At 44.9% G+C, this 14,850-nt stretch overlaps 4 protein-coding genes across 4 annotated transcripts; 1 reads left to right on the top strand and 3 right to left on the bottom strand.

Annotated features, from left to right (window-relative positions):
• Nucleotides 1-716: 716 nt before the first annotated feature.
• LOC128298279 (uncharacterized) lies at nt 717-2,141 on the bottom strand. The gene is made up of 5 exons (XM_053034024.1): nt 1,724-2,141; nt 1,576-1,631; nt 1,369-1,496; nt 1,156-1,297; nt 717-884 (listed from the first exon to the last, which is right to left on the bottom strand). The coding sequence occupies exons 1-5, from the start codon at nt 1,887-1,889 to the stop codon at nt 717-719; spliced, it is 660 nt and encodes a 219-aa protein (XP_052889984.1). The 5' UTR covers nt 1,890-2,141.
• Nucleotides 2,142-2,608: 467 nt separating this feature from the next.
• On the bottom strand, nt 2,609-4,177 carry LOC128297891 (uncharacterized). Its single transcript, XM_053033604.1, has 2 exons — nt 3,300-4,177; nt 2,609-3,218 (listed from the first exon to the last, which is right to left on the bottom strand). The coding sequence occupies exons 1-2, from the start codon at nt 4,175-4,177 to the stop codon at nt 2,609-2,611; spliced, it is 1,488 nt and encodes a 495-aa protein (XP_052889564.1).
• A 371-nt stretch (nt 4,178-4,548) lies between these two features.
• On the top strand, nt 4,549-6,272 carry LOC128296939 (putative inositol monophosphatase 3). Its single transcript, XM_053032470.1, has 3 exons — nt 4,549-5,214; nt 5,270-5,536; nt 5,607-6,272. The coding sequence occupies exons 1-3, from the start codon at nt 4,701-4,703 to the stop codon at nt 5,864-5,866; spliced, it is 1,041 nt and encodes a 346-aa protein (XP_052888430.1). The 5' UTR covers nt 4,549-4,700; the 3' UTR covers nt 5,867-6,272.
• A 332-nt stretch (nt 6,273-6,604) lies between these two features.
• LOC128297614 (trypsin-1-like) lies at nt 6,605-7,664 on the bottom strand. Its single transcript, XM_053033292.1, has 3 exons — nt 7,577-7,664; nt 7,313-7,481; nt 6,605-7,247 (listed from the first exon to the last, which is right to left on the bottom strand). The coding sequence occupies exons 1-3, from the start codon at nt 7,662-7,664 to the stop codon at nt 6,605-6,607; spliced, it is 900 nt and encodes a 299-aa protein (XP_052889252.1).
• Nucleotides 7,665-14,850: the final 7,186 nt, after the last annotated feature.

Below are 14,850 nucleotides of genomic sequence, written 5' to 3'. Positions count from 1 at the left end.
AAAAACCGGTTAAAGTACGGTTTTATATGCGGGATTATAATTTGCCACATTGACATTCGTCCACAAACGTAGAATCCCTCGACATGCACGTCAATTAACAAATCCGACTCCGTATCATGAATCATCGCATGTTGATTGCACAGCCATGATTTGGATTCGGAAGACGATTTTGTTTTCGGCAACGTGAATCTCTAATCTGTTTCGTACAATTTTAAAATGTGTATAATTTTAGATTTGTGGTTTTAACTATTCACTCGCAATTGTTTTTCCTACGTAAATAACTAAATTGGCACACAAAATGAAATGCTTTTCTTGTGTATCTTAGCATGTTAAATAAACATAATTCCTCAGGATGTTTGCAAAGAACATTATTTTAGTTTCACAATTGCTTACACACACGGTGCTGTAGAGGTGTGTGTAACCCAAATCCGGACTCGGGAACCAGACGACCCAAAATCTGGATAGAGATCCCATTGCCCAACACTAGCACAGTCCATTGCGATCGCGCTACACGTGCTGAATATCATCGTTGGCATAGCGACAGTGCGGGAACGATCCGCACTTTTGTAGGAAACAAACACAACAATGGCCAGAACGGAACAAGTACATATTCCTTGAGGATCGCATCGATCGTCTATTTCGGAACGCTTGGAAAATAGCAGGCTCTGCTGGGATTTATTATAAATTATGTATTCTTGTTCAGCCGAACATAATGTTTACGCTTTGTAAGTTCTATGTAACTCATGCTTGGTGTAGAATTCATTAAGATGATCCAAATTGGCACGAAACAGCACTAAAAATTCTCCGAGTGCCTTCAAATTATCCGCATTGGATTCCGCCGTCCCGAGAAGCGATGATCGCGTTGGTAAATATAATTGCAGCAGCTGAAAGGACAGTAATTGTGCAAAGTATATAAGTATACCTATAAAACAACACAACAAAATTACTACGACAACAGTATCTTTAATCTCCAATGTGATTGGTGTTGTTGTATATTTTGGACATACAGGCCACAATTATTATGGCTTCCTTTTAGCGATCCCACTCTTGAAACATGATACCTTCGAGTGCTCCGCTTTTCAACGGGCCTCGGAGTAAAGCTGTTTGGCACTAAGTTATTGTGCCATGCGACCTGTAAATAGGGCAGAATCTTACCTGATACGCTTTCTGTGCCACAAATCCATGAAACGGCAGCAAACATTGGTCGTACGCCTTTTTAAGGTGTGGTTTCACCTGTTCGCTGCATGTCTCGTCTTGGAGCAGATTGTGAAAGAATTGTTCTATCATTTCGAACGCTCTGTCATATGTGAAGAAACAGAGTTAATATTTTGTTTAAAGAAAGCCACATAATCCTCTTGATATACGCACCTTTTCAGCCACAGCAAACCATCCGTCACAGTGTCAAACGGAACATCGTTGCCATCCTTGTCCTTTAGAATCAAATCCTCCAAGTACTTGAACAACGTTTCGTTCTGTTTGTATTTATCCGTTATTTTCTGCGATCCGTTTCGATGGAAAGAATATAATATAAATATACTTGTTAAACCATACTTTAAAACACTTTCACTGCCATACCTGCACATTTTGGCGCATATCTCTAACGATGGGAGAGAACAACTTTCCGAAACATGCTGCGGGGTATGATAACATAGTGTTAGACATCGGGACATCGGTTTGTTTTTACCATCCACCCAACTCTAGCGGTACAACACACCATACATACCGATCGCAGCGATGATTTGATTGGACGATTCTATAAAGTGTTCGGTTTCAATTTTAAAATTGTTATTCTCGTCGATCACGGGGAATGGTTTTAGTTGGCGAAATAGAATTTTCGCTTCGCAAACGGCCTCCGGCGTGCTGGTTGGTGCTGCAGTTTCTTCACTCATCGTACGTACAATAAGTTGCTTCTTGCAGCGAACAGATCGAACTGTGGCTAGTTCGTTTTCACCGGTATTGAATGGACGCTCTCGTCCCCGAATGCGTAACAGGTTTCACCGTTTCGTTCGTGGCACTTGACTGACGGTGGACTGGCGGAATAGGGCTAGGCATGGTTGGATTTTAATCTTATCTACAAGTAGCGTTGGTAATGTTTTTATCAACGTACATCAGCCGAACTCGAGGTGAGACCGTAGCTTATCGCCTTATCGCTATTGTCCAACTACACCACATACACACCCGGTATTCGCGTTTGACATACGTGCGTAATGTGTTTGGGCAAGAAGGATGGATGTGGTGTGAATTATGGGTTTGCCTCAACGGAGATCCTTCGGCAGTTGATATCTAGGTAGAGAAAGACGTACAAAATACTTTAATCTCAGACCATATTTCGGTACGATTGATGACGGACACGAAAGTGAGGGGAAAACAAACGGCAAGATACCTTGCTTCTAGCAGGAACGCCCTTACATTTTAATGTTATCCAAAGCACTTATTTAAAATCGTTCTCTTATCAGCAAATCGTGGCAATTCTGTCTGCAATTCAGGAACAATTTACAGTCATCATTATAATGCAACATAGCGTCATTTGAAGCCATTTCATCGCTATAATATTAATGGATTTGCTTTCTTTTCCATTAGGAATTCTATATTTTACTTTTGTTTTTATTTAATCACATATTTTTGCTGAGCTAATACTGCTAAGATTTGCTTTTAGTATATTCCCATCGGTATCCATTACAAACAGCGTAAGGTGCTGTAGGTTGGGTAGCTTGGGAAGCGTAAATGTGCTTGACTGTGACGGTCCCACTGGATAGGTCCAACACTTGTGCATCATACCATTCTCCGTAGAGCGTAACTCTGCCAGAACGATCTTCGTACTACCGTTGCATGATGTGACCGTTTGGGTGATGTTATCGAAATACAACGATTCACATAAAAACCGCTTTGTGTGATTAAACCACCGATGGCAGCTAAGCGTCAGTGCACTGATGGGCGCAAAAAAGACACCATCATTTTGCTTTGCATCTAACCGTTGCCGCAGTACATCACCTGGACGCTTCAGCTGGGTAAGCCTACCCGCCAGACCGTGTGGTTTGGTATCGATGATACGTTTTGGCCCGTTCGCACAATGGTGACCGTACGATCCGACAAACACATTATCAATTGCATCAAATCCATCGCCCATGATGGAACTATCCGGTGTGTGACCAAGATCGAATGTATGACCCATCTCGTGACAAACTGAACCGAGCGTTGTGGCAAAACAGCCGCCGTACCTAAAAAAAAAAAACGAAAGGACGGATATCGTTTTTGCTTACTACAATGAAACCATTTTTAGTTTTGTTTCAGCTCATTACGTGCGTCTATAGTTACTGTCATCCAACAGTTTGCCACAGTCCACCGGATGCTTGCTGGTAAATGCACCACAAACTGCCTCAAGCGAGGAAGGCCACGTGTAGAGACAGCCGGTACCAAAAAGAGCTAATCCACCACCACCGAGTGCAGCATGGCCGGTGGTTTTCGTCCGGATGTTCTCGTACGAGTAGTCACCATCGGTGATACCAGAAAAGTGTGTGCTGCTGAGAAATCCAACCACCTTTACTCGCTGCATGTCGTAGCATTTGTTTTGTATCAACTCTGCAGCGAACTGGTGCCAAAGTTCATCCTCCGTCATTGTGGTCGATCGTTCCCATTCCAGTGCAGAGTGGAACGGTTTGCATGGAGATTCGAGTGTGAACGTTTTCCGTCCGAAGCCATGTTCATGTAGTTTTTCCGCGTATAGGCACTGCAGCAACTCGATCGCAAGTGTTATCTTCCGACAAGCATGATCACTATCGTTGTGGGAATCGTGTTCGGGCGACTGATATCGACCGCTGTGCCCTTTGCAGATAATGTACAGTGGCACCACCGTAAAGGTAGTTTCCGGAATTGTGCAGGTTAAACTTATGCATGTTTTTGCCTTACAATATTGCACCTCGTACACGCTTTCACCGCCTATTAATCTTAGTAGAACACGAAACTTTCGAAGAACTTTTCGCTTGCTCTCAACGTTACCTTCGTCTTTCTTCTCTACGGCGAATGAGAATGGAACTGGTTGATTGTTGTTGACGGTTATACACAACTTTCCGCTGCAGCATGGATTTGTGAGTTCACCCTTGAGCAAAACGATAGAGTAGTGAAATACTTCACCTTGTTTTATATTTATTAACTGGATGTTATGCTCTAAATCGCACATTTCATGAAAAGAGGAGCTGAGCTGACACGTTTTTCACGTGTGACTGTTTGTTTGTTTACCATCGCATAACTGCAATGACGTCAGCTTCCAAACAGCTGATTTGCACAAGGCTGCTAAGTAAAGGTGTGATATGAATATTTTGTTCACTTTGCTCACCGTTTATTGCTAATCTTTTGCCTTTAAGTTTTTAAAAGAAAAACAAGACTTCCGGCAATTTTGTTTAAATCATTTCCCGCAACATGTAATTCGTATGATTGAAAGTAAATTTGTGTTCCATTTTTCCCCCGTTGCTCAAGATCGATACATCGAAAACGTCAAAACTGTGTTCGTCACAAAAGGGCTTTTGTTTTGAACTTGTTTCGCAAAAATAACGCAAGCTGAAAAATACACCCCATACGTGCTCATCAAATATATCTCCCGCAAGGCAAACGTTTCACCAAAGAGTACATACTGCACTAAATAATGAACGGTTCACCATACGGATAACTCTATCAAATCGACAACTTGCCGCGAACTTGCTAAGATGAATTTGGGTCGATCGATACGTATCAATAAGTGCGGGGTCGTGATACTGGGGCTGCTGTTTATGTGCATTTTGTACTACCTCTGGAACAGCAATGGTGCGAACGGGGCAAGCTACGCGTTCAGCAAAAACCCGAACGAAATCAATCTCCGCAAATTGCTGATCGGCTCAATACAGGCCGCCCAGCATGGGGGGTTCGAGGTGGTGGCTGTTTCGAAAATGCGAGATCTGCACGAGCAAAGCAAAGGGAAAACGAAGGAAGGTGCAAACAACCCGGTCACTGATGCCGACTATCGCTCCAACTGCGTGATGAAGAATGGGTTGTTGCGAATATTTCCCAAGCTGAAGGTCATCTCCGAGGAGGACGATAGGCAGGAACAGTGCGCCGAGGTACAGCTGTTCGATCTTGATCCTACCGTTCTGCCCGAGAGCGTGACCGTGCCGGACGAACGTGTCAACATAGATGATGTGGATGTGTGGATAGACCCGCTAGATGCCACACAGGAGTATACCGGTAAGGTCTTTCGTTTGTGCTGAAAAATTGAGCCGCCATTAACGTGCCTTTTCAGAACGACTCCATGAGTACGTCACCACAATGGTATGCGTAGCAGTAAAGGGCGTCCCGACGATTGGCATCATACACAATCCCTTCACGATGAAAACAACCTGGGCCTGGCGCGACAGGGCACTGTCAGAGTCGCTGGCCAATCTAAAGCACGATGCCGACGTGAAACATCCAACGATCATCGTGTCCCGATCGCATGCCGGTGCTGTAAAGGAACAATCGAAGCAAATTTTTGGCGAAAACGCACAAGTCATTTCGGCCGGTGGAGCCGGTAAGTAACGAGCGGTACCGGTATGATTGCGGTAGAAAACAGTTCACACAAAGCTCCGATTTTTCTTCAGGTTTCAAAGTGCTCCAGGTGATACAGAACAACGCTACGGCCTACCTGCACACGACGCACATAAAAAAGTGGGACATTTGTGCCGGCGATGCCATACTCGGTGCGATCGGCGGTAGAATGAGCGATCTGCACAATGAAAATATAGTGTACCATCGCGATACACCTGCGCTCAACCCGAGCGGGCTGCTGGCTACTGCCCTTACGGAAACACATGAAGCGTACATTAAACGAATAGTGGAAAGCAAACGTTTTGTACGGTAAGACGTATTTGGTAACCTTTCGCCGACATATCTTCAACACGGTTGATATGGAACGTGGCGCGTCGTAGGGCATGCATGCGCGCGCCTCTAAGCAGAAATGTAATTGTTTTCATTCCAAACTTCAAATTCTGCACAACATCACCTAAGCGTAGTTGGTTACACCTAGAACACGCCGTATCGATGCCCGGCGAAAGACATTATGCTTGTTTAAGTATTTGATCTCAATCGCAATCGAATGCGTCGACCACGGACACAAGTGCGTTACTTGACCAGTACGGGATGCAATAAGTAAACTTTGGTTAGTTATGATTTTTAGAAGAAGAAAAAAAGGTGTTTCTCGTTCTCTTTGTTACTACTACATAGTATGAAATAAAAGCATCCGTAGCATACCATTTGATATAGATTAATATACTAATGTGTGGTGTTAGGTTATCGTTGTCCGATGACCCTATTGAAAGCTCTGCCGTTTGGCAGAAGGCGTTACCACGTGTAACGCTTTGTGCCAGTGCTACTCAACCTCCACGTGGCGGAACATGGTAAATATATTGAAAAAGTAATACTACGTTTTAAATATTTTCATTTATTTTTATCTACTTTTAAACTTCAAAAAAGGTAAAATAAATTAACAGCATCTATTTATAAGCGATAAATGCACTATTATGGTACAGGAATGTGACTAGAGTGATGTTGTTTGTTTTAATTATAACGTCTGAGTAAATACGTGCCCTACTCTTTCGTGTTATCTTGCATTGAATCGATCGACCACCGTTACGATCCAACCTGTATACTCACTAACCCGTGTGTAAATTCCGGGAAATCCGGGCCGGGCACAACCGATACCGGTTGAAACGATCCCAATCAGCACATTGTCACTCGTCACCAGCGGACCACCGGAATCGGCCCAACACGCATCGACCCCACCCGCTCCCTTACCAGCGCACAGTTGCGTACGGGCGATCGTTCTCGATCGATTGCCGCGCCGGTACATGCTTTCGCATTCCTCATTCCGGAACACATCCACCACAGCCCGCTGGAGTGTGTCCGCCTTATCGGCAAGGTTGCGGTTTTCCTGCTGCCAGCCCCATCCGGCCACGATCGCCGTCCGGCCCTCGACACGTGCGGAACCATCCGATCCGCTAGATAGACAGATCGGCCGAACCGAAGCGGTAAAGTCGATGCGTTTCGCAAGCTCCAGCAAAGCGATATCGTTCGCCGGTTTGTTGCAAACGTATCCTGGATGGGGTACGATCGTCCGAATCGTCACCTCATATGCACGGTCGGTGAACGGGTCTGTGTCGAGTTGATTGCTACCAAATTCGGACCTGCGGTAGAGCCCCAGCACGGCTTGAATTTGATTGGCACGCAGCACCTTATTAACGCCACTTTCAAGAGTAAAAGAATACCGTTTAAGATACAGAATACGGGAGACGCTGATCGTTATACTCACCTGCACACACAATGTCCCGCCGTTAGTAGCCAACGTTCGTTAACGATCGATGCACCACAGAAATGGCCGCCCCGTTTGGTCAGGCTGGCAATGTACGTTATTTGGCCCCGGTTGGAGTTCACACCACCGACGATACGTTGCTGCTGCTGACCGCACGGTACGGATGATACTAAAATACCCACACAGTAGTGTTCCGCAAGGACACAAAGCACACATTAGAATCCAGAAATTAGCCGCGTCGTGCAAACACGTGGTACCACTTACGACTTATCTGCCCTTCGATGGTCGTCAGCTGGCTGAGGGTCAACACAACCGACGCTAGGTACCAACGGTTCCGCACCAGATGCAACATACTGAGCCAGTCTAATTATTCTAAGTCGGCAAACGAAAATAATCGATCTGCTTCTGAAACCTTCACCACCGTGCGTGCTCTCGACGGTGTGGGATTTGACGCGTATGTTTGTTCCCTTGCGGTGCGTTGCCGTACTAATTCTACCCGCGTCAAATCCTCCGGAGCTACACGCGTGTGGTGAGCGACACAGTCTACGATGAACTCGCCATTGTTGTTCTTCCGCGTGCACGTTTTATAAATGCACGCACGCACTGACAGGCAAAGTTTTTGGCGCAAAGAAAACACAAAACCGCCAGCAATAGGAAACGTATTTGTTCTCCACCAGCTCACAGCATCGTTCGCACAGCCGGCATATTGTTTATCTCCGCGTGTGCCCTGCTCATGCTGTGCACACCTTCAGGTTCGCACGTGTATACGAAGCGTTGCTCACGAGCGCCCATGCTCTCGCTCTCAGCGAAACGGAAAGAGCGTGCTGTCACCTTCGCCGGTGTCAACGCATGATTAGTAGCTATAGCAACGCTCCGGCTCGTACACTTACAGTAGTGTGCGACGAGCGCGCCATTTCCGCGCATGCTTGCTCATCCTGGTAGGCCGCAGCAGCAACAGCAGCACGTGTTTTGGGACGACGACGCCTTCGACATCGCGAATCGCTGCTCTCCGTCTCTGGTGTTGCTGAAAAGATGAGTAATCGGCAACGTTTACGGGGCAAATTATCATACCCTGGTACTACTAACACTATCTGCTAGTGTGAAACAGTCACCGCTAAACATTTGGGCTCAGACCGGGGTGCGGTTTATGGGGATGTGGATAAGATCGGCGCGTTTGCTGCAGTTGCACCTTCCAGTGCGAATGTGCATAGGATCGTAATCAGCGGAAGTGTGCACTGTGCAACAAACCGCACGATCGAGGGTTATTGCCTAGCGTTGCGTTCTGTGTACCAATCGATGCGATGGTTGAAGGTTTCTTATCGGTCGTAGTGCTGCAGCACCACGGTATGGACATTAGTTGACATATTTCTCACTTTTTTTAAGCTATTTGTTTAACAGTGCAATAATCCTACATCGCTGTCTTCTATCTAAAACGACGCGGTCTTGCTGGTGTTCCCCCACGATCGCTCTAAGGTCAACGAAAAAATCAGCTGCCCATATGTTGGTGGTGCTAACCACCCCTGGGAGCGGTGATTTACACAACCCGATACGGTGTGGAAGACGACGTTGGCTCTTGGAAGTTTCTACCACTTGTTTGGCAGTTTAATTTACAGGTGCAACACATCGCGCGGACACACCGACACACTGACCCTCCGGAGTGTCGTTGACTTTCCGACCAAATGCCACGTCACGCGCCAAGAGTTCAGCTCCAGTGCGTTTGAACTTTGGGTGGGTGGCTCTGCACGAAGATGAATCTGTCACATTTACTGCAAACAACAAAAACTTCCGCAAAGATGCTAGAGGATTTTGTGGGTCAATGGCATTCAACGGCAATGATATCGGTTTAGCAAACGGTGCAATATTGTCCCGTCTATTGCACCTGGCAAATTTTAATAACCTTACCCTGTAGTGCATCAACTGTATTACCAATATCCTTCGAGCATTATCACCACATCCCGTTCAGCAGTTCTCGGCGCTAATGTGCGTAAATGGTTCGTGCTAACATCCCATTTGCTGTAGTAATAGTTCTAAATAAGCACGTACCCTCACGTTACTCAATCGGAATTGTTGTTTCGCCACCAGATCGAGAATGTTTACGAGGGTGTTACGTTTTCGTGTTGTTTTTGCCACATCGAATAAATTGATACCTTTTGAGTGTGTTCACAGCACAGATGACCCAATGCCACCGACATTCAATAACAAATTTGCTCAATGCTTTTGTTTCTTTTCTTGTAACGAATCTAACGATTAATACAGTGATACCTTCAGATCCGACTCCGAATCCCTTCCGTTACGCCAGTTTTTATTGTAAATATAATTAAATTACCATTAATTCTTTTCCAGTCCAAAAACATCACATCAGTTAAATTTGTTAAATATTTTTGAAGAAGCTAACAAGGTTATTTATAAGCAGAAATTCGGAATTTTGCAGAAATTCATTCAGGACACTCTTCAAAACTGATTTACTGCTGGTGCAAACTGCAGCATTTCCCTGATTGTTAGTTTAGATCAATGAGAACGTTCACATATCTCTCATCCTGCAATTCTTCGAAGGATCTTTCAATTACCTCAACCTCAGGCCACCAAATTGTAAGATCCTCGATTGTTGGCATAACAAAAGGTGAAAGAAGTTAACTAATAAAAATTCTCAAAAGGGCAAGGTTTGTGTTTACCATCTCCCGAAAAGCAATACTACACATCCGGCCGGCTTATCGTATCTCACATCTTGCTCATATTTCAAAGCAAATTATCGCTCGCTCACCAGCTCGTATCTCGTGGTACCACCGTACACAAATTCACCACACATCTTTCTAGGGTCGTTCAATTAAAAATCTTTCACGTTCGCTTAACAACCGCACCCATTCAACCGGTGCCACCATTTGGTGAAACAAAGCTCGGCCTCCTGGTCCTCCTCGGTTCCTCTCAGTCGATCCTACCAGCCACCCCCATACCGTCGATGGGCAAACAATTTCAAGTGTAAGGTCATACTCGATGTCAACTTCGTCGCGGTCATAGCCATGTGTCGCTGTTAGACACGTATGTTTTTTTTTTTTTTTCTTTTTTTCGCAGCAGAATAGTTTCGATTGATTAACGATTCTCCCCGTACGATCGCTGGATGGCTATCGCGGGCATAGGAAGACAAAAAAACTACATCTCCACGGTCTCACGACGGGTTCATCTGTCAATTTTCCACCTTCAAAAAAATGGAAGACAATCGAATAGCACGCGCACACCACCCCAGCTAGAGACACCGAGCGCAATGAACTCGATCGATCGGTTTGACAGCAGCGGGGCGGTTTATGATGAGTGATCTTCATTTGTCACAACGTGCACGTGACTGCACAACTCATTTGAACCCCCCGTTGATGTAGTCACGTGTTTTTCCCCCCCTATTCGCTCGATCGCGGTCTGGGTGCACCGAACTTGCACATTCTTTGCCGCATTCTGCGCACCGTACGATGTGCCCGGGTGAGCCGGTGGTGGAGGCGCCCAGTCGATGAATTTATTATTTCACAATTTGTTCCCATCGGCACAGGGCACAGGGCGGCATCGTTCCCCGTATCGTATCGGAAACGTGTTCGTGTACGCGAGGAAGTTCAAGGCTGTCGTACGGTGACGCACGGTACATTGACATCGTGTCGTAGCAACGCTGGTCGCCACGTCTCAACCAGCGCCCGACCGCCGGGCTGGGGGTGGTTATGTGAATGTTTGGAAACCAAGCAAACCCACACGGTGTGTCGTACACTTCTTCCGCCCACAAAACCACTCGAGATAAGAGCTTCCCACCGCTCGGCCGGATGAGCCTGGCCAGGACATGTTTAGGCGCCGATGTGCTTCACTGCAACAAAAGACAACTAGACGCGCACTTGTTGAAATTATGCGCCGCCAGTACCAGACAACCGAGCGAAACGGTACCAACAGAGTTGGCTGACTCCACCACTGTTAAGCCCGTTCCATTGTTGCTGCTGGTGTGCTTCATTTAAATTCAGCGTCAAAAATTGCGCGACTTCAATCGTCAAAAATCGGCCGTGTGTGTGTAACGGTGGTGTACGCGCGCGCAAACCGGTGCCGCCGACGCGAATGCAATTGAAATGCAAATGCGGTGTGAATCATTTACGGACAGATAAACGAGTGGATTATCAGTGTTTTGCATTACGGTGAATGAATAAAGCAGCTGGCGCTTACCGTTAGGTGTTTGAATGTTTTGTTTTCGAAACGCTACGCCGATGTTACGGAATTCTGATCGTCGTTGTGTAGCTTAATGGCGCGCAAGAATAAGTAGTCGATCGTACCCCCCCCCCCCCCCCCCCCCCCCCCCCCCTCATAAGTGATATCCAGGTTAGAGAATCCAGCGCCCAAAGTCCCCACCCAAAGCTAGGTTTGTTTTAGGTCCATTATAATCATTTTATTTTTACAGGATACTTGAAATACATTTTTAAAAAGTATTAACCGTAATACAGTTTTTCAATTAATCTGCAGCTAGTTTATACGCATTGTTTTTGTTGTTTTTTTTTTCTTTTGGTTTTCTTTCTGTTTCTTCTCTGGTTTTGGATTAGTAAATTTTGAAATAGTGTCTGTTAGTTGGGGTTTTTGGAAAATGTTTCTTTTACGTTTTTGTTTTATACGAAATGTACCAAAAAAAGCAATTTACTTTTAATACTCGTTTCGTTCGCTCTTCCTTCCCTCTTTTTTTGTCGCGCCTATTTCCTACCCATTTCGCTCTCTCCTTCTTTCTCTGCCTTTCCTGCTGCTTCCTGCCGTTCCCTGTTCCCTTACCGGTAAATGCATTGCATTGTCAATATGTGTGTGTGTATGTGTGTGTGTGTGTGTATATGTTTATAGTAGTGTGAAAGGTGGTGCAGTGAGCGAACAGTGAAGTGAAAAGCGAATCAATTGGTTTTCGTTACTTCGATCATTGTGTGAAAGTGTATATGTATAAATGACTGTGTGTTTTGTGTATCACGTGTACAACACGTGTGTCCTTTATGCTGTAACCGGACTCTGGTGCGCAAGCGATGCAGTTAGTAGCGAGAAGGGGCTATGTGCATTGCGCATCATGCAGCCAAATTAACTCCAAACTCGAGCTGGGGATGATGATCGCTGGGGTGTGTTTGGATTGTTTTGCTTCAAATCCGCGTGTATTTACAAACAGTTTGCTTTTCCTTTGTCACTCAATTGTCATCGCGCACAAACAAGCTACGGCGCCCCGCCATATAAAGTGGAAATGTACACTTTCAGGACGTGGCTTTCCTTTCGCACTCGGTGCCACGTTGACACAGAAGCAGGTGGGAGAGATGGGAAGGAATGGAGGGGGAGGGTGAAAGGTTGTAAATATTTGCAAAACAAATAAATAACCGCTTACCAAGCTGGACACGTGCGTAACAGGTGTACCAACGCTAAGCGCCTAGGCCGGAAAATAGATTTAAAATCAAATAACAAACAGTTTTATATGCAACATCAAATAGTGCATCGTCGTGCATAGTTTTGCTTTTTTTCTGAGTTTTGTTCGCTGTATAACACATCTTTTGGCCGTTGTAATTGTGTGTATGTGTGTGTTTCTTTTTGCGATAAATTGTTTAACTGTTCCCCTTTCTAGGTATAGCTGTTCTCCACCGTGGGTCGGTGGTTTGCTACCAATTCCGAACAACGCGCCAAGCGAATTGGGGGGGCGATAAAATAATCAAATGCATCATAAATGCTAAAAGAAAAACACAGAAACAACGGCATATAAAAATATAATCGCTAATGCAACAAACTTAAATGCGAATGAGGCAACACTTAAATATACGCACACTTGAGCCGCGCGCGCCGCTGCGATGCACACACTTGTGATAAAACTATACATCCGAAGCACAACAAAATGGCACACAAACCCACAACGCACGGCATGTTTGGAGGGCTCGTTCACTAGTCACTTCATTTGGAAACAAATCAAACAAATGCAACAGTGGTTTCGTTTTGCTCACTTCAGTTTGTGTGGTTATTTTTTTGTCTCTGATAACCAGCAACAACAAGCGTGGACATTTCTCCACATGCATTTCTCCATCCCCCACAACAGCGACCGCGAGGGGATGCATTCCCTTTGCACTCCTTAGCGCAAGTGCGCCTTATTGCTCGCCATGCACTCGTATGCACGAATGTTTCCACATGTCCGTTGCTGCGTGTACGTGTGTACATGGCTGTATTTGTGTACGTTTGTATTTGTTGTATGTATATATATATATATATATTCTATTTACAAATTTTCGAATTCATTTACGCTAAGAATAATTTTGTTTGTTTGTTTGTTTGTAGCCAAACTTAACTAGATAACATTTCGTAAACTTTTGCTTTTTTTTCTTGTGTTTCCTCATCATCTGCGCCCCTTTTGCGTCTTCATCATATGCGCGTCGTTTTTTATGAGTTCCCAACCATTTTTTTCGCTTCATTCAAACCTCACAATATTTCTTCCCGGTTTCTGCTCTGCCTTTTCCAATCATTCCACTGTATAGCACACGCTCATCATTTTGTCTGTCATTGTAGCTGAAATTGTTGGATACTAGGGCGTACCAAACAGAGGGTTGGGTTGGGGTTAGGAATTGGGACATTTTCCCTCGCAACAGATTGACTTTAGCAATAATAGAATGGTACGGACACGGGTAAGAATGCAAGAAAAGCAACAAAAGACACAACAAGAAGGAAAATACCCACCAAGAGAATACGCGTTTACTAAGCTACTCATGCGCATTTATGCTGCCGCTAGCAGCTAATAGTGCCTAGTAGTTATTACTTATTTGCTCGGAATTAGTAGCAATTAGTTTTGGAGTTTTGTCTTTTATTTGACTTTGTTTTATACACATGTAGAGCTTTGTTTTTTAGGTTATGTTTTTTGTTTGTTTGTTTAAAGACAACAAGAGATGGTACGAGTGTGTTTTTCAGTTACGATTACGTTGTTTTTCGCCCGTTGCTACCAATAGGGGGAAGAATATCAATCGCTAAGGGTAGTATAAGAGAGAGATGATGCTGTTAGCTGTTGTGCTGTAGTGTTGTAGTTGTTCTGTAAGTTTGTTGTTTGTTGTGCCAAACCACTCATATCCGTTACCGCGCTGTCACATACGCATCCGTTCCGGGTTCATCCGACTTTTGGTAACATTTATCTAACAATAAGTCCTTCTGACCATTTGCTATTTCGCTCCGCAGGGTTCGGTACTCATTGCGATCGTGTACGTAGTGCGCCCACAACATTCATCCTAGCGCAACGTTCTGCTAACGAAATGGATCATTTACAGTTCAATGCAAGGGATCGATCGGTCAATACCGATGGCAATGGATGGAAGAATGGAGTACGCTTATTCACCCGGGAAGCAAAGTGGTGCTGGTGGAAGTTTGTTTTGGAAAGGGGGGGGCACCGAATCACAGCGCCACTGGTGGAAGAGAAAATCCACGTGTCTGTTTATCGGTACGAAAGCGAACGACAGCACTTATACTGTTGCAGGTTTGCAATTTAGACATACTAAAGTTTTGTGTTTCTGCTTTTAATACGTCAACTGTTAAGGTAA

This window comes from Anopheles moucheti, chromosome 2, assembly GCF_943734755.1.
Source record: "Anopheles moucheti chromosome 2, idAnoMoucSN_F20_07, whole genome shotgun sequence".
NCBI classification, from domain to species: domain Eukaryota; kingdom Metazoa; phylum Arthropoda; class Insecta; order Diptera; family Culicidae; genus Anopheles; species Anopheles moucheti.
The sequence above is the reverse complement of the archived record's forward strand: the minus strand, read 5'-3'. Positions and strand labels throughout refer to the sequence as shown.

Bases quoted from the DNA above. Each gene is read 5' to 3' on its own strand.
- LOC128297614 (XM_053033292.1), bottom strand. From the start codon at position 7,664: ATGTTGCATCTGGTGCGGAACCGTTGGTACCTAGCGTCGGTTGTGTTG. The intron at 7,482-7,576 runs GTAAGTGGTACC...TGGGTATTTTAG, and splicing joins CATCGAAGGGCAGATAAGTC to TATCATCCGTACCGTGCGGT. The intron at 7,248-7,312 runs GTGAGTATAACG...TACTCTTGAAAG, and splicing joins GCGGGACATTGTGTGTGCAG to TGGCGTTAATAAGGTGCTGC.
- LOC128296939 (XM_053032470.1), top strand. From the start codon at position 4,701: ATGAATTTGGGTCGATCGATACGTATCAATAAGTGCGGGGTCGTGATA. The intron at 5,215-5,269 runs GTAAGGTCTTTC...GTGCCTTTTCAG, and splicing joins TGCCACACAGGAGTATACCG to AACGACTCCATGAGTACGTC. The intron at 5,537-5,606 runs GTAAGTAACGAG...ATTTTTCTTCAG, and splicing joins CATTTCGGCCGGTGGAGCCG to GTTTCAAAGTGCTCCAGGTG.
- LOC128297891 (XM_053033604.1), bottom strand. From the start codon at position 4,177: ATGTGCGATTTAGAGCATAACATCCAGTTAATAAATATAAAACAAGGT. The intron at 3,219-3,299 runs GTAATGAGCTGA...TTTTTTTTTTAG, and splicing joins GACAGTAACTATAGACGCAC to GTACGGCGGCTGTTTTGCCA.
- LOC128298279 (XM_053034024.1), bottom strand. From the start codon at position 1,889: ATGAGTGAAGAAACTGCAGCACCAACCAGCACGCCGGAGGCCGTTTGC. The intron at 1,497-1,575 runs GTATGGCAGTGA...AACGGATCGCAG, and splicing joins ATATGCGCCAAAATGTGCAG to AAAATAACGGATAAATACAA. The intron at 885-1,155 runs GTAAGATTCTGC...CTGTCCTTTCAG, and splicing joins TGGCACAGAAAGCGTATCAG to CTGCTGCAATTATATTTACC.